This window comes from Pocillopora damicornis, chromosome 2 (assembly GCF_964200805.1).
Source record: "Pocillopora damicornis chromosome 2, jaPocDami1.2, whole genome shotgun sequence".
In the NCBI taxonomy this organism is placed as follows: Eukaryota; Metazoa; Cnidaria; class Anthozoa; order Scleractinia; family Pocilloporidae; genus Pocillopora; species Pocillopora damicornis.
Window position 1 is genome coordinate 20,529,785 of NC_142671.1, and position 23,483 is coordinate 20,553,267.

Consider the following 23,483-nt stretch of genomic DNA (forward strand, 5'->3'; position numbering starts at 1 on the left):
TCACGCTGATTCATAAATTCATGAATCACGCTCACTTTTCGGTAAAATTCAAGCGCCAGATATGAAATCATAAGGTAAAAATGAAGCATGAATGAAACATCTTGGGGGATTGCATGGAGCAAAATGTAGGAAAGGAAGTCAAATATTCTATGAAAGTAGTAAGAGGCTTTTTGAAACCAAAAACTGTAGGTGGAAAATTTACTTGACATTTTTAAATATCATAATAGGGCATGTGCATAAAGTTGACCATACAGGGTTAAAAAAAAAACAGTTTTAATTAGGAGTGTTCTCTTCTGAGCCGGAGGGTTACACTAACCATTATACGATAAATGACGTGTTTTCACTCCTTCCTTTTGCAGCTGAGGTCGTCGATATTTTAGATATTTTGATTCAGGAGAAATTAAGTGTACATAAATATACGTAATTCTTAGATTATCAACAATTCTTTGCACTGAAACAGATCTCTTCTCACATCTTGAGGTAATTCAGAGTAACCTCTTGTTAGGGGACTGAACAGGACTTGATTTGCTAAACGTGGCCACATTTTGGATGTAATTCAGTTACGCATTTGATCTCTTGATAGCATCTCCTTTCAGTCTTTTTTTCCTTCTATCCCATTGTTGGCAGTTACTAGAAACAACGTGTAATATAAATGGACGCTAATTAAAGCTAGTTTGTTAGCGACTGAGTTCTCACTAGTTTGATGGTAGAACATCCTATCACGTGATTGGATCTATCTGGAGTTCGAATATTCTCGGGAGATCTAATTTTTTTCAACCTTCTTCGCTGGTGAGAAATGTCTTTTGACAGCATGGAACAAAATTATCACTCCCTCCTACTCCGTCTCCACCCAGGATTCTCTCGTTATATCTCGATATTGCCCTTCCCGCTGACTAACCCCCCCTGACATGTGATTTCGCAAAAAAAGTATAATATATGATCTTTTCATTGCTAGAATCTTGATGTCAGACAAGGAGTAAAAAATAACCAAAGCCCGATGGGTGTGGAGAGGGGGTCAGGACTCCTTGGAACCTTCCTCTGTTCCCGCCTATTACATAACATGAAGTTTTTTATGCCCAACATGGATGATCATTATGCACCTTTCCCCAAAAGGATATTCTGGACGTTTTTTTATTTTTAGGACTGACAAAGGCAAAACACCCCAATCTGTCATGTTTTGAGGGTGTGGCACGGATTCACTCTTGCCCCCGCAAAGCTCAAGGTTTATTGGGTGCTCAGTGAAAATAAACATGAAACACGGAAATGCGAAAACCCTCAGTGTTTCAGACCACCTATGCGGACGGCTTATTCCAAAGAAATCGAAAGCTGATACAGAGCTATCACCGAATGTACGTGTTCGAAGTCATCTGCCCAATCAGTGAAGCTTCAGAAGCCACAAGTACAAAGCGTTCTTTTTTTTTTCTTCTTTCATTTTCGTCCTTTGCTCTTCAAGAAGAACGAGACGGGGACAAAAGAAACTATTCCGACTGGCGACTTGGCTGTCACCGCAGAAGTGTTCTAATTGCAGTTGCTGTCACTGTACTTTTATGTACAAATAATTAATGCATAATAACTCGTTAACTACAACAAAAAGTTGTCAATCTGAAGTCAAACTATGAGTAAATTGACCGTATTTCTTAGTACTGCGGAGTAACAACACTAACAGCTCTGTCTCTATCCAAGCGTTTATCCCGCAGCCGGCGAAGAAATCCAGCTCGCGTCGATCTGTGAAAAACTGAGGTGATTGGAGTTTGTAATGTCTAATTCTTATTCATCAATTTTCCTTATTCATTAGAGTACCACTTATGTAAGTCAGTGTGGTAGTTTCGTGGCATGGACCACACAAAGTTCGTCTCTACTAGAGTGATCATGCAGATCACCTTATTACACAGCGTGTTTGGCTTGCTGAGGTGCTCAGATCAAGAAACGGAAGAATCGGTCCACCAAACCAAATTCGTCCCACTCTTGTTTGCATGTTTTGTCAAGCTAATTGTAATTGATTATTGTCGTTGCCAGTTCATCTCTTCGGTGATATCTAGTTAAGCATGAAGTAGAGCAATTCTTCAGGTATAACAGACTTTTAATGACATAAATTTGAATTTAATTCACTCAAAAATTGGTTGTATAATAATAAAGATTATATTTCTTAGGTGCTTAACTCGGCGAAAATTTGTTCTGGTTCCCGCTTCAAGCAATCAAGAGTAATTTACGATATTTTATTATGTTGTATAGCGATTTGGAATACCCATTATTTGAAATACAAAGCTGTATGGAAATCTGGCGTGAAAACGAAAGGGTGCGATCTTACTTAATGAGAGACAGAGACATCAACACAAAAGAAAATCATTTAACTAATTGTCTCTGAATGAAACCATTAACTTGATTTGCACAATTGTTTTACTTTAAATCACGTCTCTTAAGTCTTAAGAAGTCGTTTCGCTCTTCAGTTTCAACCTTTTGGTGAAACTGCCCCCTTGTGGATTCCAGAGTAAGACGGTTTCTATTGAAATGCAGCCTAAGAACGCTTTCTTTCATATAGCTTAGAAACGTGTATTCGTTTGAGAACGTTTTATGTTGGTTACGGTAGCGACAGAGGAATGTAGCAAATTATTTGTGATTACACATTGTTGAGCTAAATCACTTTCAATTGCAGATTTTTCTCGCAGTGTTCAAGACATGTCAAGCGAACCTCAAACACCGAAGGTGACTGTCACTGATGAAAGTGAAGATGTCACCGAAACTGATCGCTCTCCAGCGGAGAACGCGTTTTATGAGTCGTTTCTTATTCAGTCGCGCTCAGCGATTGAAAGTTTGTACGCCTCGAACATATACCATAGTCAACGGCACGCTAAACAGGTTAAAGATCTCGAGAGACAAAAACATTATAGCATGTCTGAAATGAGCAATAAGCAGAAGGAAATGGTTAAGAAGATGGCTCAGCTTCAGGAAAAACAGGAGAAGATACAGATAGAGAAAAGAAAACAGGACATGAAACATTTATCAACAAACGGTGAACATCGTATGAGGCCGCATTCGACATCATCGTTATCCGATCGTAAGTCAGATCGGAAGGCAATGCTCAAACACCGACCACGATCGGGATCGATGCCGTTTCTCGAGCCTCTTGATCCAAGTCTCGTCAACCGAAGTTTGTCGAAGTCTACCGAGAATCTATGCTCAGAATCATCACTACTAAGCGCAAGTCTTCCGTCAAATGCACTTCTATCGCGATCTTGTGAAGATTTATCAAATCTTGGCAGAAAGAATGGAAAAATCATACTACCAGCTTTATCGAAGCTTCCGAGGACGAAATCAACCGGAGACTCCACGGAAGATTCCGACTCAACCTTCATAACCCGAATGCCATCTTCACCTCCGACGAAAGCTAAACTTAACCTCAAGTTAACACCTTCCGGCTTCAAACCCGAGCATCGCCGGGGATCGCTCGATCCTTCTGTTATGAGAGACTTGGACAGAAGACGAGGGATAAAAACAGACAGTCCTCCGGCCAGTCCAAAGAGTACACAAACGAAATGGGTTCCTAAATCTTATGGTATGCCTCAGGGGAGAGGTCTCCCTCCTGTGTGATACCTTGACGCGCAGATGTCATTGAAGTGTTGAAAGAGCTCACGAAAGGTGATTTTCGACTGAATTCAGCAAAATTTTATCTCGGTTCTGTAATGTAAAGGAGTGTTCACGATCATTTCCTCCCATGAAAACTGTGTAGTGAGATTAGGTTAAGCCGGTGCGCACGGCTAACCAAACTGTTTCTTGTTGAAAAGACAAGTGACAGGAGAAGGTAGGCTATACTACCACTCATAAATTTGTTTGACCAAGCGGGGGACTAATGTCTGGCATTATATTACTTAACGAGACAGCAGAGTGTGCAGTCTTTTTCAGTGACAGGCTTTCCCCGGCAAGTTATTTATATTGGAAGCTGACACGCACACTCCACTCTTACTTCCGCGCATGTCTCCTTTTTAGGCCGGTGCACTTACTCTCACTCCCAGTCCTGGACGGTCTACTGTGCAGTGTTCTATTTTAATGGCTGGAGAAATAGAAAGCGAACGAGGAATCTTTCGAGGAAATGAAAAGTAAAATATTTGCAAGTCTTTTTACAACTACACACACACACACACACACACACACACACACACACACACACACACACACACACACACACACACACACACACAGACTTCTTGCAACCTTTACCCGCTAAAAACTAAAGAGCATGTTATAGCATACAAGTAGGCTTAAGTTAGTATCTGCATCAGGACGCATTAATTACCCGGCCCTTATCATGACTTATGAGATAATTCAAAGAGGTATTAACCTAGAAAATGCCCGTAGATGCCACGTTTCGTTAATGTTTCTCTCTGCTTTTGAAACTTGGAGATGAAACTAAAGCATAGCCATTGTACCAGGTTATAAAATCACTGAGACACCACCGGCACTCTGATTGGTCAAAAATAGATATTGTATTTTACAATAAAAAAATTAAACACAGTAAAGACTTTTCAGTCCAACACAGGAAAGCTATGTGTATAAACTCCCAACTTTTAAGCCACATTTATAACTCAAAGATCGATTCGTATAAGATCGACGTCTTTCTTCTCGGTGTCTTGCCTTCAGTCTACTCTTTGCCAAATGTATCTGATGACATCGACAGATTGACGACAGATTGACGAATGCGCGTCATAATTAAGAGACTGTCATTTTGGCGAAATAAAGGAACACAAGTAATAATATTTTGACCTGTGGCTGATGGTTCCGAGGAGAGGTAGAGTTAGATTCTCCTTAGTGTTCCTCAAATGATTACTAGGTGCTGTCTTTATGGCCAGAATGTAGGCTACCTAGTGACGGTATTCAATCATTTCGGAAGTAAACTCCTGATTTTAACTGTCAGGTGGCGTTTACTGCTGGTTTTAAATTACTCATGAATATTCAACCGCTCTTTCGTAAAGTTTGATATCATTTCTTTCGCGTTACGGAATATAAAAACGTGTTCAAATGGTGTCCTTCTTTAGCAGATCAACAGCTTCTCCTTCAAACAGCTTATTCCACATGAACTTCATGACAGCAAAATAAAATGTAGCCTCAGTTGCGTTGAGTACAATCCCAAGAGCTTGCAATCCTGTCGACCGACTTTCGAATTGATGGATTCCTGTAATGTCTAGTGCTGCTTGCGAAGACATCAACAAGAACAGAAAAAAATTCTCTAAAAATAGCATAACAAGTGTCAATTTATAAGCGAACTGGAGGCAGGGTAGCCCTTGCGACCTGTTGCTTGGCGCAGGTACAAAATTCCACAAGCAAACCACAATCGTAACGGTAATTTCATCAACGAGAAAGCCAACCTCTATCATGGCACTTTCCATTAAATGTTCGTGAAAGAACAGCATAAGATTATAGGAGATGACCACGACCAGCTGGAAGATAAACGACCAAAACCGGGCCAGTTTAATCAGACGAGCGCAAACAACATCCAGACCAGGAAACTCCGGTAGTTTAAACAAAATCCCAACAGCAATGAAGTTATTCACGGCCGAACACATCTGCCATGCTATTTCGAACCTCGTTGGGTTTGAATACAAAGTAAAATTCTCACATCTCAGCGTGGCAAGCTTAGCTCGTAAGAAACAATCTGTTGCGTACACAGAGTAAAGACCTAAGCTAATAAATCTCCATAACAGGAAGACAAAATATGCGCTAATTATGATACACTTGGGGTTAAGCAATTTTCTTCCACTTTCACATTCCCGTTCCTTGTAATTTTCTGTTGCTGCTGTATGCTTGTCCGTATCTGTGGCAGTTTCTTTCTCGTCTTTGCTCCCGGGCATTCGCAGTGGTATTTAAAAGCCATCTGCTTTACACAGGGATTTTTCTTTTTAATTTATCTAAGTCACAAGTGAAGCGCTTGAAAGTAAACCTTGAAATTGAATACCTGTTAGGCTTTAATAATTTATCGATGGTTATGGGGAAACTTCTGGGAGCGATGGACCTAATTCTTGATTTCAATAATTGAAGTTAACTCCGGTCAAAACCCCTGAACCGAAATATAAATGATAAAGACAAAGAAAAACAGGAGACAACTAAAAAAAAATACTTGCAAAACGAAACATTACGATCGAGGAACAAAATCGGCAGAGATGAAAAACATAGTCCGCGGATGCGAGGTTTCTTTCTAAGTGACTTATGCCTTTAGATAAGAAACGGACGATATTTGTGATGAAGTGAGAAGTTGTTATATAATGGTTGTTGAACTGAGTGGAGTGCAATTTGGTCTGAAATCATATGAGTGATTTCAAATTCAAACGAGTGCATAGCAAGTTTTTTATTTGAAATCGGAAGTATGATTTCGGACCAAAATTGCACGACATGAAGTTAAATTACCATTTTATTACCTCCATTTTGAAATCGCAAAATCTTTAAAATGTTTTGTTGATCCAGTAGTGAGCTAGCCATGGTTTGTTGAAGGTTGCAAAGGTTGTATTTTAGAGTCCTGCAATCTGATTGGTTTCCTTAAACAAGTAATTGGTTGTAGTATTTGAGTAAAGCTTTCCCATTGGCTGGGTAAATAAGATGCGATTTAGAGCAAGACATGTTGCGATTCGTGAATAAATTGCACCAATGAGAGCCAATCAGATTACAAGAATCATCAGTGGTTTCAAAATGGATGAAATAAATTGGGGTACTTTTCTCTCCTCAGCGTGGTACACTCATCGCAATTTAACAAACCTTTTTAAGCAAACCTTGACAGCCACAATAAATCGATCTAGAACGCCTTGTGAAGGCTATGTTCAGGAATTCTTTAAAAAGTTTGGAGAGAGAAAGCGCTGTTGAGGAAAGGGTTAAAGTGTTAAAAGTATTTTGGCCTGCCAATTAACTGAGAAAGGAGCTACTGACAATAAAATTAGACTGTGTATATATCATATTCAAAGACACCGATCTTGCCTCATTTTTTGTCAATAAAAAACAGCAGCAACAAATTGGAATTGGGAGGTAATAAACACCTGAAACCTGAATTGACATAATTGTCTAGCGCTCGCAAACGTACTCGGCAACTTGCTCAAGATCTGTGGTCAAAGAAGCTTAATCCTAGCTTGGGTAACCACCAGCATTCTCCTCTCTCTACCCTCACAAGGCATAAATTGTCTCCCCACCCCACTCGGGAAATTTGCATAGGAGTAAACAAAATGGCTTCTGCGTCGCTACATGGCGACCGCAGCCAAGTGGTTTCTCGCGGAAAGAAACCTCCTTCTCCGCTTGTGCAAGGAAGTAAAACACCAACACCAAGAAGCACTGATACCAAGAAGCGTCTGAACAGTTCTGATGGTAGCTCAAAACGATTCGTCCCCGCGGCAAAGGTTCCAACACCAGCTTTCAAGTCCGCAACGAGACATCGTCCTTCAGACGTCTTGAATCCAAAGACTGTGGATCCGGTAGGGAAATATTCCTTAGAATTACCTCTTTATACAAAGAAGCTTAGATAATGATTCTTCCTTCATTCAATCCTGCAGTTTTTTTTATATCGTGGTATGGATTTAGTTTAGCTCAAACCGATATAAATAATTAATTTTTTTACGATGTTGACAGCTCAAGGCCAAGGCCTTAATACAGTAAACAAATGTAACCTGAATTCATCTCTTTGGTTTAAGTTTAATGACAAGACGCCAAAGTCTTCTTTTGCTGCAAGTTATACAAACGGCGGAGTACCGTGCAGGTGAGTCGTGTTCGTTTAAAGGAATTTTCCTTGCACAACCTTTCAATATATAATTGCAAACATAAATATAAATGGTTACATCTACATGTAGTAAATAGGCTTTAGTTAAACACGCATTCAGACTTTGTGGCAAATCTGTTCACTCACTGCATACACTGTACGTATATGTATTCATTTAAAAAGCATAAAAACTTAACAAGAGAATCCTTTAATTGCCTTGCTGTTGTGCCTCATATAATTGTAATTTACTCATTCATTAGCGTCTGATTGAAAGACTGATCTACATGTCGGACAGTTAACTGAAGTCTGTGATCACATGCATTTTAAAGTTAAAAATACCCATATTATCTTGGCTTGGTATTAGAGAGAGGGCTTATTATTTGAAGGGCCAGTGCTATTTGTAGTCTTTGAAATATTTACTTGTGCTTATTAATACCAAATTGTACTTGTAATCATGTTATTATCCTTATTAATAAGTCCCCCAAATTTCACGGGAAATCATGTTATTATTTATAAGTAATTTACAAGAAAAAGCATCACAGAAAGGCAAGACAGACAGAATTTCAACAGGGTGTGTGTGCTATTTGTAATTTGTACTTGTGCTATAATTTTGTGCTTGTGTTACATGAAAAATGCACTCATTTTCAACCTAAGGGAAATGCGTAATTTTTCATATGTATTATTAGCACATTGAAAGCATTTGACTTCTAATATTGTTTGTTAGATCCTGAGCAGTGTGATGTTCAAACAAAACCAAAGGTTTTCTATCAATTTTGAAATAGATAGACAATGCTGAAAACTATACAGTGTTGGCTTTTGGCATTATATAAATAGCCGAATTATGCCTGCTTTTTTTTTGGTGGTTACTTATGATCTTTCAGAGGTTAGATGCAAAAATAATGTCATCATTGACAGTATCTTACTTCCTTATTACTATATAAAACAAATAGATTTCATTTTGTTGTGGGTCTGTTCAGCAGTAGATCACAGAAGACATAATAATGTGGTAAGGACATCAGTGACATACTCAGCTGCAACCCCTTACCACATTTTACTGTATCTATTACAGAAAAAAATGCATGGCAACATAGAGTCTATTTTTAATCAGAATTGATCTTATGTCCTCTTAGCTGCATCTTGGATTAGTAATTTAACCAGATGGAAAACCCTGAGCAAATAAATGCTGAAGCTAGCCCGCTTGATGCACTCTTAAACAAACCTGTAGATGTAGGAGTAAGTGGCAGTATGTGTGTGTAAGGCTAGGCAGAGGAGATGGAAAGTCATCAATGTTAGCATTGTGTGCAAATGAATCGCAACTTTTTTATGGCTTTCTCTGTACTATCTCTGTACTTGTAGACAAGACTGTGATATATTTTCTTACTCAGTTAAACTTCATTAAAGTGCTACAAAAGAGACCACAACTATGGAGTTTATTAACTTAAGGTGGGATGGGTACAATGTAATCAAACAATTTTCTTATATACATTATATAATATATATATTTTTTTAATTACATTATTGTAATATACGCAATTCAGCCGCAAGGCTGCTAGGTATATTTAAATAAACTATCTATCTATCTATCTATCTATCTACTTGCTCACAATTGTTTTCAAAGGTTGGTTCATGGCTCTGTGAAACACAAACTTCAATGGAGTACTTCTCCTGATAATCTGCCATTTGATCCTGTGTTAATTACATTAGCAGAGGTGAGTGACAGCAATATTGTACAATTTTAGGCTCAAAAGACTTGCGAGGAAGTTACAGGAGAGAGATCAGAAAATTTTAGTTTTAGATTACTTAGTATTAGACAAATATGAATTGTTTCACACCAGTATGCTACAGAATATTTTTTTTAGATGTGTACTCTTACAATTAATGTCAAAGCCTAAAGATACAATGCAAGGTTTTCTTTGAAAATGTAATAACAGGTTGTGTAGTGTACATGTGGTCTAGTGATGCATTAAACCCTTTGTAAAATGCAACTATCAGTCTTCCTTTCATTCAGTTGAACCTAGTTTGATTAAACATGTTTTGCTGGTGACTGAATGGGACACAAATTATACTTGTATCTCAGTATTTCTTTTAGTGGACTTAGGTGATGGTTGATGTCAATAGGTAGTGATCTTATGTGTTAACCAGGCTAAAAATTTTGTTTTTGTAGGGTCTCAGAGAGACAAAACATCCTTATACATTTGTTGCACGTGAAGGATTCAGAGAAATGCTTGAAATTGATGATGCTACATCTCGAACATTACCAATTCTACCAAAACTAATTGTACCTCTTAGAGCTGCACTGGTAAGTTTATTTGAAAACTTCAAGATTAATAGTCGCTTGTGCACTCTTTGATAGAGAAAGCTGAGAAGGTTGCTCATGTTTAACCATTAATTGTCATCTTCTAGAATAATTTTCTTATTTGAAAAAAGATGAAAATAAAAAAGGATGAGTCAAAAATATCAATGAGGAAGGCTACATTGGCCTTTAAACATTGAAAACTCTGAACATGATTATATCATGCACCCAACAGGCTACCTTGTTTAATTTTTACAGTGCAACTTGAATGTGAAGTGAAAACCTGTAATTAGCTACATTGTACTTGATCATTTTCACATGATGTCATAAACATTATGATAGCCATGTTGGCTACCAAAACAAAAGAATAATGGTCATGTTTTTGTCCAGGTCAGTCCTGTTTGATTTAAACTCTCTTCTGATGAAATCAGTTTCTTTTGTTCCAATAAATTTACACATGATTGAAATCTTCCTAATTTATGATAGTTATCTTAATTCTGGTAAAAGTCAAGTCCTTGCCTCTAGCAATACATGTAAACATCAAAACAAATGACTTGACTTTTGTTTTTCTATCTAGGCTTCAAGTGACATGCAAGTTTTTCACAGTTCTTTGGAAGCTCTGGTGCAGCTCAGTTCAGTTGTTGGTTCTGCCCTCAACCCTCATTTGAAGGCTCTTTTGCCACAGGTACACAACTACTGTAATATTCTATTTCTATTCTGCCCCAAACCAACTACTCAGAGTTCTTAGGGGTAGGGTGTGTGTTGTGTTCCAGAGAGCGTATTTCTATCACTTGCCTTTTGAGGGGTCTGGAAGGGGAAGGGGTTTGGTCATTGCAAGTTTACATTCAATTCCCTGATCCCCACTCTGTTCATGTAAGTCCAGACTACTACTCTTTTTTTATCCTACTATTGGTTATCATCTGAGTGCTATGGATCAACTCTGCTTGAGCATTAATCCTTTACACATAAACAGCAGTAGATATATTCTCCTATTCTCCATACTGTTCTCAATACATTTCCTAAGGTGTTGACAAGGAGAATTTGTTTAACAATCTAGAACTTCTATCATTGTTGATCACTTCCTTTTTCCTTGTGACCTTTATGTGTGATTTACTGGGGTAGGGGTGATATTGTTAGGAGAAATTAGATGCTGGTCACCCTTAGGTGTTAAAGGGTTAAACTGTGAAATAGTCACCAGGTTTCCTCACCTTTTCTGTACCTCATTGTTTCTTAGACAATGTAACACATACAGAAGCTTTAACTTGAAAAGCCTACCCTATTAGTCAAAGAATCCTTGACTGTGTAGTTTGCAAATTAGTCCATTATGCACTGTTCATGTAGGCTGTGAATTTGATTTTTATTTTAAGTCTACTTCACAGAGTGTTTATTTTTTTTTTTTTTTGCTGCTTTGCACAAGTACAAGTACAAGTACATATGCGTTTGAAAAGGAAAAAGTTTGAAAGAAACAGTTCTCTAGAGCATTATTACAAGACCCTCATTGGGAAAACAAAACAACAGCTGAGGAGGTCTATAAATTTAATGCTAATGCTATTGCTGATGTTTTAAATTATTGTTTCAGGTGTCAAAACGTTTTATGGACAAAACTCAAAAAGAAATAATCCTGCATGCACTGCAGAGACTTGAACAGAACTTGGGAAAGGTATGTAGCAGTAATGTGTTTTATTTTTTTGCCATTTATTATCAAGCTTTTAGATTTTGTGATGAAAAATAAAGTTTATCGTCTCCTCTGTGATGAGGTTTTTTTTGTCTTCAATTTTTCTGGCTGACAAGGTAAGATTTTCTCTGCTACTGTAATTCAGAAAGTTAAGACCTACTGTCTATTAATTGTTGTATTTTCTCTGTAGGAAAGTGTTCCAATCATCAAGTCAAAGATACCAACATATCAGTCGGTTTGTCTATAGCACTGGATTGACAAAGCATTGATAATTAAAAATGATGTTATTGAATAGATTACAGATAACAAAATAATATGTATTGATATTTTTGTAACCACAGAATGTTGTATGTCCCTGCTTCACAGAACTAGGTCTTACTTTTATTTATTACTTTTGAGTGGTTAAATAATGATTTTGATTATCAAGATTGAAACTGGGGTTGTCTGGGACAGCAACTGGTGAATTATCAGCCTTTGTCATTAACCTTTATCTTAAGCTGTTGTAAATAATTGAATGTAATATTTATTAAATGTGTTCTCAATCTGATGCCTGTTGTGCCCTGAACTGTGACCCTGGATCCATAGGTAGCAAAGTTTCATGTTATGAACTCATTACTTCATCATAATTTTCCCATCTTGCTACATGACATGACTTTTCAAATTAGTTCCAAGAGTTCGGTGTTAGGTTGAGACACAAGTTTCACAAGTTTGTCAGTTCTTATCAATGTTGATTGGATAATGTATTGAAAAATTATAGAGAGGAGAGGAAATATATGTATGTTAATCACCTCAGGGAAGCAAGAAGTTAAAAATGAAACAACAGCCCTGGTGCATGCAGCAGATTAACTTTTTCATGATTGGTCAAGTCATGCTTGGCAGAGTAAAATATTTTTTTATCAACAATGGCTGAAACATGATATTTTTTCAAAATTATTACAATTATAATTTTACATTTTTTGGAAAAGAAGTTATAATGTTAAAGGACCCTAGACTTAAGGTTTTGCTCATAGGTTGTAAACAAGGTTTATGCATAAAAGAATGCTTACAAATGTTCTACGTACTGCTCTTGTGGTCACCAACTGAAGGAAATTACATGTGATGTCTGTTTCAAAAACCAACTTTTTTTTCTTAATTAAGTTAATATGTTTTACTAATTTTAATGTAATATCAATAGTTAGTCGGAGTGCATAGGATTTACAAAAATCATCACAAAGTTTTTTTTGCGCATAGGCAAATGGCTACTTAAGAAAAACATAGTGTAGTTGCTCAAAGATTTCTTTTGATTTCTATCATTGTAAATACCATAGTTTAACCACTTTATAAATGTGTGTATAAAAGTGGATATGAGTGCTTGATAGGTGTGTAAAATTGGTGGAGGTATTACATGAGTTTAAAAGATTCAGCTTGGCAGGGAAAAGCAATAAAATACTATCACACTTTTTATTTTCAGTTGTTGTTTCTTTTAAGTTGGTACAGCTCTGTGTGGAAAATCCAAACAGCCTTATAATGACTATCTAAGTATAGTGACAACATGGTCTTTAATCTCCAATTGTTTTTTGACAAATGTGACCCACCTTAAGTTTTTTGACAGAAAAAAACTAAAATCTGCACCATTTTTCTTAAGCTATACTTATCCTTTTGACACATAAACTTATGTTTCACTGGATACAAATGTTTACAGATGCTTTCTCTTCAACTGGTGTGTTTAGACAAATAACAAGCATTCTTTGAGTTTTGAATCCTTTCTGAGACTCATATATCTGCACTTGTAGCAGGCCACATTGCCCAATCACCCTTGATAGAAGGGGTATCCTCAAGCCACCACTGACCTTCCAACTTTGTTCCTTTTATCTCACCTTCATAATACACATTGTGACTATTGTATGCCTTGCGGAATGTTACTTTGCCATCTGAAAGTAAAATTTAGAGAAGCCTTTTTTAAAACCTCACCAGTAACCACAGTAATAGACAATTACCACTAGTTCCAGTGTCATTTGCAGGTAAACTTATTCCAGATAACAATAATGAAAAGTTCACCTCTGACTGGAATCAAAAGGAAGTCACATGGTACTGTTATCATTGACTCTTTCCTCTGAGAATTGACGAGTGGGCAGGGGAAAGGGGAAAGAACTTAAAAGTTACAGCTCTTGACTATGGTAAATTTTCAATTTCCATATTTCAAACTTCTATGTTAAAAGAAAGAATTTTAATTAGTTTTGGGTTGTACACCACAGTTCCAATCTTTACCTTGTTATATCTGTTTTCTGCTGCTGAATTTTGCAATATCAAAATAAGTTTTCAAGTCACTATGTACATTGTAAGGGATGATTCAGTTTTCAAACACCACAACCCTTTTCCATGAATTCCTTTGAAGCTGAGTCTCTTTATTTCATATTGTACTTGAATTTGTGCACAAAAACACCATGGAGATTACCTTATGAAACAGTGCAGAATTCCACACAAGAGTCCATGTTAATACATAACTTTTGACTTGAGTCTCCTTCTGTGAGATATGGTTGGGCTAGGGTGAGGATTGGGGGTTATTACAATACCTTGCACAAGATTACAGTCACACACAATACAGGATCATGGGTAGGTAAGGAGACCTGATATCTTTATTTAAGATCAGTAAAGGAAAATTTTGAGCTATGTGTTTTAATTATTCTAGATCAAACTGACTGAAATAATTCTTCTACCTACCTGTTATTTTTCCATCCTCAAAATTGAAGTCACCAACCTCATCACTCCCAGTTGCAGTGAATTGGTGGTTATTCTCAAAAGCCATGTTGATGTCCATGTACCACTTGTTGTTGGCTGGCCCTCCAGCAGAATACCTGTTGTCTACAAAGTAACCTTTCCATTTACCTGTAAAACATCCAGACACCAAGTCAATCAAGAGCAGAGAGCATTCCTTCAAGAACCAAGGAAGGTAAGGAGGGAGGGAGGGAGGGGGGGGGGTGGTGGTGGTGAAGGCTTTGGGATTGATATATAGCATGTACACTGTCACCCTATCCTTACACGATCGCTAAGGCAGGCATGCAAATCCCAGACATATGAGAAGTAAATCGCATTGACGCATATATACCTAAACGATGGTATTCCCTGGTTGTTTGCGTTACTCACAATGGGACAACTTCTGTGTTGCGTGACGAAATTAACACGCTCTGAAGTTAGCATCTAAGTTTGTAATGCGACAGAACGCGAATGATGTATTTCCCTATTGGAGAAAAGATCACCTACACAGGTAAATAACATGAAGATAAGGCTCTCACTTTCAATTTCCTCTTTTCCTTTCTTCGACGTCAGCGATTATGCTGCTTAAAATAATTAGTCAAACCGTGAACTTAAAAAGATAGTAGGTTTAGAGGCTTCGAATCACAATGCACCATAATGCCGACATGTTTTTTGCTATGATTAATATAATAAAATTAAAAAAGATCAAACCATGTTTTCCAGAGATGTGAAACACAAATTAGAGTTGAATTTGTTTTGTTTACATGCTTCGACCACAAAAATACATACCACTAATGAAGAACTGAATTGTCATCTTTCAATCTTCACAACTGGTTATTTCTTCGAATTTCTTCTCCTAGTCTGCTTCGCCAAATTAGGAAAATGCAGACGTGAAATCGTTGATTTACGATGGTATCTTTAATTACGATCGCATGAGCTTCCTCTCCAGCAGGAAGGTTAAAATGTTAAACCGTTCCAGGACTAGATCCTGGCTGGGCGGTCAATCAAATTGATTCGGGGGATTGGAATAGAGTGCTGCAAGGGCCAAGAAAGCTCTGGGGCTTTACCTTGTCGTCATAGTTACTCGTACGTTTCCTATTGGAGAAAGTGAAAGCCAAAATTTTGATCATTTCTCAACGAAGTCACTTCTATTTATATCTGATGTGACGGATGGGTAGAAGTGTTCTCTCTGAAGTTCTCCATAGTTTCATTTGTTATCACTCCTAATAAATTTACTTCTAGTTTTGGTATAGTGACGAAATAGTCCTATAAAAGCCTAACGTTCAGCCACATTTGTCATACTGGTTTTTAAGAAATACTGGTGGCACCAGCTTTTCGAACGTACGTCGGCTAAAGTGGGTTAAAACTTTTAAAAAACCACGCAATATTAAAGAGTTAAAATGCAGACAGTAACTGCAGTAGAAATAGAGAACACTCCACCGACGTCAGGGGTCTCTTGTCAGAAACGCAATTTTTGTCCTGGAAACAAAAAATGTGATGTGTGATGATTTATTTTGTTTGTTTGTTTTTTTTGGGGTTTTTTTAGCTTTATTAGCCATGTGTGCGTTCCTTTACTCCAAGCATTTTTATGAACAATGTAAAGTAACCATGGAGAACGATTGAAAAATTCCCTTAGAAGTCCCCATTACTAATTTGTAACATTTGAATTCACTTATGAAAAAACTCCTGATTTAACTTTTTCCGTCTCTGCTTGGTTTCTAACATTCCGTTTAAATATCGTCGAGGACAGAGCCTACTGGAGTTTTGCCCAAATTTCGCTGTCTCTCTCTCTTTCTTTCGGTTATCGAACACGGACAGGGCCATGGGAACTAAGTGAGGAAAGGATGAGTGGAGCAGCTTTTTTCCAAGTGTTCTTTTAAACAACTACAGAATCCTGATGATACTATAAAAGAATGTCAGTGCCTTCAGCAAGTTGGAAAGTGGCAAAATACAACAGCTCCTTCCAGTGAATAAAAGAAAACAGATCTAGAGTTAGGGAGTTCTAGTAAATGACTGAAAAATCATCTTTAAGCGAAATGTCTTTAAGTTTAATTCATCTAAGTTCAAGTTGATGCCCCTAAAATTAAAAAGAAGCTTGCAACTCCCAGTTGCATTTCACCAAGTTCATAATCAACCTTCAGCTTGAAAACCTAATTCGCTTTTAAGTGGAACTTAATAGGCCGAAGAGCTCGGTGTCCATCATTTTAAATCCGCCTTTTAAAGTCATAAAACTAATTTGAATTACAAATAATTTTTAAAATTAGTATTCATAGTTACGCTTATTCTTGCACGTGGAAAGAGCATACGAAGTACAAGAAATATCTGCGTCTTTTCCAGCTTCTATGGATTCAAGAAACACACTATTTAATTTTGGCCTTAGTACCTTGGATTTTGTCAGTTCCGTCAAGGTCGGTGGGTGTTTCTTCTGTTGAATCGAGTGGTTAACATTCGACGTTGACGATTCATGGCTTTGTAATGACGTTTCATCAGGTAAATAACCTTCGTTAAGATATATTTTGGATAGAAATACAGTGTTTGTGGGTTCCGTTGTTGCTCTTGTAAAAGCAATTTACATGAGTCAAATGTAAGAAGGGAGAGTATGTTGCACATGACACAATGTAATACAGGTCCTTGGTGGCAGCCGCCATGACAGTTCTTCTTGAACATGATTTTGACAGCTACGAGAGAAATTCGTTCTTCAATGTTAGAGAAGTCGTCCCTTATTTCCTTATTTTCCTTCTCCCTTCGGTACTTGTTTATCATAACATGTACAATAAGTTCTTCACGTTTATAGCGTTTTGTCATTGTGTTTATTTTCAGCGCACTTGCGTTGACCCCGCCAAAGAAAAAAGGAGTAATTCCCAAAACGTTTTTCGTGGAATCCCTATCTTTTGGTGAAGCTAGTCTAAAACCCTGCTAATTTACGGTTAAGTAAGAGTTAGCTAAGTGTTCCCTTTTTTTTTTTTTTTTATCTAAAACGCTTTTGCAGAGTTACATGTTTAAATTAACAAGATTTTCTTTTGCCTTTTTTTTTTTTTTCATTAAAGGGCATTATATATTTTTTGAACATACGCTGTGAAATGTAGTGGTTCTGAACTACTTTTGCGACCTGGGTATCACCATTTATTATTTGTCATAAAAGTATTTCGCTTAAGACAAGTGTGTGCTTGTATTCAAATTAGTTTTCTCTCCCCAGGACAAGAAGAGGAAAATGAGAGCACTTTGAGATATAAAGGAAGTCAAAGGAAGAAAGAGATACAGGACAACTTCTAAAAAGGTTAGCTTTTTGCCTTTTTTATTACAAACTGTTAGGTATACATTTGGAGCTATTAACATGCGTTGAACTATTTATCCTGGATTTAGCAAATATGTGCGATTCAAACTAATTCTAGTCAATGGTGAAAAAAGAACTGTAAACAATGAAGTAATCTAGTATTTTTCGGTGCCTGATCTTTCGGATCTGTCCCTCGTTAATAAGGTGACTTTCAGTTGTTTACAGAACTACTCCTTTAATGAATGGATATGACCATAATTAACTTTTGGCTCTCTTTGCGAAACACTGTTGTGAAAGAAATTACTGATTACTATATTTCATTCAATGGCCATCAATCTGAACTACCAAAGTACCCTAGAAACGGTTTAGCATAGTCTGGTAACTACCCTTGCATTTGAATTTTTAACATTTGATGGTAAAAGTTGGAGGGAGCTCGGAAATCCTAGCGAGTTTCATAGATTTTTTTGAAACTTCTTTCCGTCAGAGTGTAAAAATTTTAGAAGGGTAAGCCTAGCCTACGCATGTTTCGTCTCTGCCCTGGACCTCATCTAAAAACTTAAGCCTATCTTGTCGAAGTTTAATTCCTGTTGACATCAAAATGATTGCTGCAATATAGTCTGGCTTCACTCGAAGGTTCCCAATTGTACAACTTTCAAAACAACTAATTTGCTCTAGGTCACGATCAAAAGACTCAACAAAAATGCTTCCGGAAGGTGTTATTTGGTTAAGCTAATTTTTTTTCAAAAGTGCCGTCATAGCTCATGTTCTTTCAGAGATACTTAATATATCTATCAGACTAGGGACTTATCCATCAAAGCTCAAAATTGCTAAAATTACGCCAGTATCTAAGAATGAAGATGATAATGATGCAAACAACTACAGACCTATCTCTTTACTTTCAAATTTTAATAGAGCATTCGCGACAATCAACAGATTGACGAGCTACATAAAGAAACACGAACTTTTGTATTCCTCACCATACGGCTTTCGTAAGGGGCATTCAAGCCAACACGCAATACTGGACATTTTCAATGATATACAGACAAACATGAAACAACGATTGCTATCTTGTGGAGTATTCATTGATCTTAAAAGAGCCTTCGACACCATCGATCACGACATTTTGCTCGATAAGCTCAATTACTATGGCTTTCGTGGATTACTTAATGATTGGTTCTCCTCATGTCTCAAAAATCGCACGCAAACAACACAAGAAGGCCATAATATATCAGATAAAACTGTCACTGGATGTGGTGTTCCTCAAGGATCAATTCTTGGACCATTGCTTTTCTTGCTATATGTCAATGACATCCACAGATGCTCAAATAAATTTAGGTTTTACCTCTTAGCAGACGACACTAACATTTTGTATGCGGACAAAAATCTGAAAGATCTTTAGACAATAGTCAACAATGAGCTACAAAACCTTTATAACTTGTTGACAGCCAACAAACTACCTCTTAAAACTAAAAAATCCAATTCTGTAATTTTTCATCTTTACCAAAAGCGACTTTCTTACAAACCAAAACTTTGCATGTTTGATAATGAAAATAATAAATATGTACGTCTCGAGTCTAAAATTTGCGTAAAGTACCTGGGCGTTCTTGTTGATCAGAATCTCTCCTGGAAATACCACATCGATTCTATTGTTACAAAAACTAGTTAAAATGTTAAGCTGGTTGCAAAGCTATGCCAGGATGTACCTCGACCAATACTACCGAATATCTATAAGTCACTAATTACTTCCCCTTACTTAACTTATGGTCTTGCAGCCTGGGGTCAGGTATGTAAGACTTATCTTAAAAAAATTCTAATTCTTCAGAAAAGAGCTCTTCGTTTGCTATACCTCGCAGGCTGGCATGACCATGCAATTCCTTTATTTCTCGAAACTAACGTGCTTCCAATAACTTTTCTTTATTATGAGTCCGTATCAACCTTAATGCACGATATTAATAATGATAAAGCCCCAGCAAACATGTTAAATCTCTTTCAGAAAACGTGAAATATTCACTCATACAATACACGATCTTCTACGTCTGGAAAGTTCCATGTTAAAAGTTCGAGACTAAAAAAACAAAACAATTCTTTCTCTCGGCTCGGAGTAAAGCTGTGGAATATGATAACAAGTTTTTTAACGGATCTTCCAAAGAAAGCTTTCAAAAAAGTTATCTGCAAATTGCTATTTGATATCTTAGAAAAAGAGGATAACCATATTCAAATCCCCGTGATTATTAAAAGAGTAGGTACATAGATACACTTGCTAAGGGTTTAAATGTCTGCCTTTCTTTTTCTGTGTTATCATTTAGGAGTCAGTGACTCCTTGTCTTTAGACATTAGGAAATTTGTGTTATTCACGTAGTTGTCTTACGCCGTCACGATTAGCTTTCCAGCTATTTGCGGGGCAAACTATCTTCTTTTCTTTTTTTTGTACAAAGAACAGAGAATAAATTCGTTGACGTGATTCGATAAAAATCTTCGAGTAAAAGCATTAAGCACTTGAGGCTAAAACCAAATTATAACAGTGTACTTCCTATGAAATTAGTATTTGTCTCTAGTGTTCTCCTGGAGATTATTATCAACTGATCTACATCTTTTTTTGACATGATCTCGATAAATATCTCAGAGCCTCGTTATTAAAGAGATGTTTGATCTCTTATGGCTAAAACTAAATCGAAATAATATCCTTCCATAAATTCATACTTGTTTCTCAAATTGCTCTTAGGCTTTATTATCAAATAATATGTTTTTTTGTATTTGCCGTGATTCAGTAAAAAAACCAGAGCCTAATTTTTAAAAATCTGTGACTTTGAGACGGACGGCGATCGAAACAATTTGCTCAAAAATTGATATTCATTCCTCCAGTTGCATGTACAGTATATTATCAGCAGATATAGAGATATTTTTAACGTAATTAAATTGAAATCTAAAAGTTCATTTGTTGAAATGATTGATCTCTAAAGGCTAAAACCAAATTGAAACAGTATGCTCCAAAAATTGATATTCCTCAATTTATTCGAAGAGTTCAGACTTAAATTGCAGACAAGTTTCTCTTCTTTTTTTTTTTTTCAAAGTTTATTAAGGAGCATGAACGTCTTTTAGATAAGGAATGAATAAAACCATTTACTCATTGAGGTTAAAGATTTTATTTTAGTGTAAATTGGTTTAAAATTTCTGTTGAAATGTTTGTTGAATATACACAGAATTTATACTGAATACACATCTTATGGTGACTAAGTTATCAATGAAATAGAGGCATAATTATGCATACAATACTTGGATAAAAAGTAAAAGTGGTATGGAAATAGATTTTTTGATTTCTGATACTTTAACCAAAGCTATTTATCAGAGACTGATGTCAAAAGGAGTAATTTTTAGCTTTTCTTCAAAACTACACTGCTTAAACATTGTTATTCCTTATTGTTATTCAAGTTTCCACGAATTTCAACACATTTCTACGAATTGAACGCACTAGGATATACGTGCGTCTATTTCTATTCGGTGCAAATAGAGGCTTGTAAATATTCTAATTCTGTAATACTCTGGACTCTTTCCGGTGTCGAGAATGTATACAGGGGCACAGTATCTCAACTTATCAGGAACTCCAAGAATGATTGTATAATTTAAAGAAGCAGAAACTCAAATTATGCAATTATTACATGTGAATTCCGCCGTGAACTCAGAGGAATTTCTGTTGAAATGTTTGTTGAATATTGTTTAGAAATTATTTAGATTATTTGCTTGTTGTTGCTTGAATGCAATCATCAACTGTCGCTTTAAAATGAAATAGTTAAATCCCTGAAAACAAGTCGACGAAAAGCTTTAGTTCAAAATGTCTAGTTATTTTGATGATAACAGCAACGAAAAAAGTTCTTGAGTTTACTAGAATATTAATGTTCCATAGAGATAGTAGTGAATTTATCATGATTTTGATGGTAACAGCAACGAAAAAAGTTCTTGAATTTACTAGAATATTACTGTTCAATAGAGATAGTAGTGAATTTATCGTTAAATCCAGGTTACGTTACATATGTATATTCACTCATTACTTAAAGATTTGAATACCGATTTATACCCGTCTATCATTACCAAGTAATTATTTCTGCCGGAAACCAAATTTTAAAATGCATTGCATGTGTTGATTTATGGTTTATTTTCATTTTTTTGCAGACTGACCAATGAATATCCCTGATGATTCAAGCACGAGTCAAACAAGAAAGACAAATCCAAGTTAAAGAAATTGTTTATCCAGAGGTACAGAACAGATCTGTTGCAAATATGTCAAGTCAGACACGACGCATTAAATAGCCCAAATTAAGGACTAGGAAGTTTTTATTTCGTGATTATTGTTGACTCGATTCTTGCTGAGGGCTGTTAAAGAATTTCAAATTTCCCGCCATAAAACTTAGACAAATACGGGCGCCTTTAATACGCATGCGCCAATTTTTTTTTTATTCTGTAAGTAACATCTGTTCAAATATGGCGAATTTTCCCGCCAAAAGACTTAGAAAAAATACGGTGCTCTAAAATACGCATGCGCCGGATTTTTTAAAAAAAATTCCAGTTATATTTTTATCAAATTGCCAATAAACATAATGTTTATTTCCTTGCTTAATTAATATCTACTTTTAATAAACAAGTCAATAAAACAAAGTGTTCAAGCTGTCTCAATTTTTTTATTGTCTTTCAATGCATCACAAACGTTTTATATTCAACAAAGCATTCTATTTGTTTCACATTTTCTTTTATTATAAGTTAATTAACTAATTAATTTTTAATTCTACATTAAAGGGGTGTCAGGAAAAACTTTTCGTCTATATACCAAGACTTTTGGCGGGAAAATTTCGACCAATTTGCACAGAGCTTCCCCTTACAACTTTTTTGGCAAAAATTTTAACAAGGGTTCCCTTAAACTTCCAACCAAAAAAAAAATTAAGAGTAAACGCCAATTTCTCTATCACTCAAAAAAAATCAAAACAGTCTAAAAATTTGTGTTCAAATCGAATTTTGATTCGACTATGTTTTTACTTACATTTTTTGCACGAGATGATATGTGGAAGTTCGTAACAAAAAAGCATCATAGTAAGTCCCACCAGAAATATCGAATTTATCTCCGAATAGTGATCAATTTCTTCATTCACGTTTGAATTTAAATCTAATCGTTTCCTTTATTAGCTTACAGCTCACCATGATGTTTTTTTTTCTCGACCAAAAGATCTTAAAAGTAACAAATTCCTGATTCAAAAAATTCTTTTTTGAGTGAATTTTAATGAAAAAAGATTATGAAATTGGTGTTAGTCACAAGAGCTAAGACATGTCAAAATTCAGCTCGGAAATATATGAACTAACTTCGAGATGCTTTTTGAGTAATAAAAGAGAATCAATTGCTGTAAAAAACTCTTAAAGATTTGATTTAATCCTCAATGGCTAAGACATTTCAGAATAAGGCTTTAAATTCGCGGAGCAATTTGACAAAATAGTATCAACTGTTGGAGCAGGACTTCTTCAATTTTATTTCAGCCAAGTAGGCTATAACATTTCACAATTAGGCTCCAAGTAGGCCACGAGTACCAAATTGAGAAATACAGTAGTCTTCTTGGTTGGAGCAGACTCTTAATTTACTTTTAGCATTTCAGGCTAACACATCTCACAATTGGGCTCCAAGGTTACTGAACTAACTTTGAGTTTCAATTTAAGAAGTGAAATAGTCTCACTTATTGGAGCAGACTCTTTCAATTTGATTACAAATACGTCTCACATTTATGCTCCAAGTTATTTACGACAA

General features: G+C 36.2%; 4 protein-coding genes and 1 long non-coding RNA gene across 5 annotated transcripts; 3 read left to right on the plus strand and 2 right to left on the minus strand.

Annotated features, from left to right (window-relative positions):
• Nucleotides 1-1,254: 1,254 nt before the first annotated feature.
• On the plus strand, nt 1,255-4,750 carry LOC113681371 (uncharacterized). Its single transcript, XM_027198467.2, has 2 exons — nt 1,255-1,740; nt 2,654-4,750. Exon 2 carries the CDS (start codon nt 2,677-2,679, stop codon nt 3,586-3,588), a length of 912 nt encoding a protein of 303 aa, XP_027054268.2. The 5' UTR covers nt 1,255-1,740; nt 2,654-2,676; the 3' UTR covers nt 3,589-4,750.
• Nucleotides 4,751-4,868: 118 nt separating this feature from the next.
• On the minus strand, nt 4,869-5,966 carry LOC113681373 (uncharacterized). The gene has a single exon (XM_027198469.2). The coding sequence runs from the start codon at nt 5,841-5,843 to the stop codon at nt 5,010-5,012; it is 834 nt and encodes a 277-aa protein (XP_027054270.2). The 5' UTR covers nt 5,844-5,966; the 3' UTR covers nt 4,869-5,009.
• Nucleotides 5,967-7,175: 1,209 nt separating this feature from the next.
• LOC113681357 (PACRG-like protein) lies at nt 7,176-13,143 on the plus strand. The gene is made up of 7 exons (XM_027198455.2): nt 7,176-7,445; nt 7,662-7,726; nt 9,345-9,435; nt 9,891-10,025; nt 10,597-10,704; nt 11,599-11,679; nt 11,885-13,143. The coding sequence occupies exons 1-7, from the start codon at nt 7,200-7,202 to the stop codon at nt 11,939-11,941; spliced, it is 783 nt and encodes a 260-aa protein (XP_027054256.2). The 5' UTR covers nt 7,176-7,199; the 3' UTR covers nt 11,942-13,143.
• On the minus strand, nt 11,883-16,935 carry LOC113681358 (uncharacterized). Its single transcript, XM_027198456.2, has 4 exons — nt 16,811-16,935; nt 15,217-15,522; nt 14,395-14,559; nt 11,883-13,604 (listed from the first exon to the last, which is right to left on the minus strand). Exons 2-4 carry the CDS (start codon nt 15,239-15,241, stop codon nt 13,447-13,449), a joined length of 348 nt encoding a protein of 115 aa, XP_027054257.2. The 5' UTR covers nt 15,242-15,522; nt 16,811-16,935; the 3' UTR covers nt 11,883-13,446.
• LOC149050271 (uncharacterized) lies at nt 16,786-22,349 on the plus strand. Its single transcript, XR_016183748.1, has 3 exons — nt 16,786-16,917; nt 17,624-17,704; nt 21,869-22,349. It is a non-coding gene; the product is annotated as an uncharacterized LOC149050271 (long non-coding RNA).
• The last annotated feature ends 1,134 nt before the right edge of the window (nt 22,350-23,483 follow it).

What these genes read in the sequence shown, in the direction of transcription:
- LOC113681371 (XM_027198467.2), top strand. Translation starts at nt 2,677, where the DNA reads ATGTCAAGCGAACCTCAAACACCGAAGGTGACTGTCACTGATGAAAGT.
- LOC113681357 (XM_027198455.2), top strand. Translation starts at nt 7,200, where the DNA reads ATGGCTTCTGCGTCGCTACATGGCGACCGCAGCCAAGTGGTTTCTCGC. An exon ending in TACCTCTTAGAGCTGCACTG is followed by an intron (nt 10,026 to 10,596) that starts GTAAGTTTATTT and finishes TTTTCTATCTAG; the next exon opens with GCTTCAAGTGACATGCAAGT. An exon ending in TGAAGGCTCTTTTGCCACAG is followed by an intron (nt 10,705 to 11,598) that starts GTACACAACTAC and finishes TTATTGTTTCAG; the next exon opens with GTGTCAAAACGTTTTATGGA.
- LOC113681373 (XM_027198469.2), bottom strand. Translation starts at nt 5,843, where the DNA reads ATGCCCGGGAGCAAAGACGAGAAAGAAACTGCCACAGATACGGACAAG.
- LOC113681358 (XM_027198456.2), bottom strand. Translation starts at nt 15,241, where the DNA reads ATGACAATTCAGTTCTTCATTAGTG. An exon ending in AATTCAGTTCTTCATTAGTG is followed by an intron (nt 14,560 to 15,216) that starts GTATGTATTTTT and finishes GATGTTTTACAG; the next exon opens with GTAAATGGAAAGGTTACTTT. An exon ending in TGAGGATGGAAAAATAACAG is followed by an intron (nt 13,605 to 14,394) that starts GTAGGTAGAAGA and finishes TTTTACTTTCAG; the next exon opens with ATGGCAAAGTAACATTCCGC.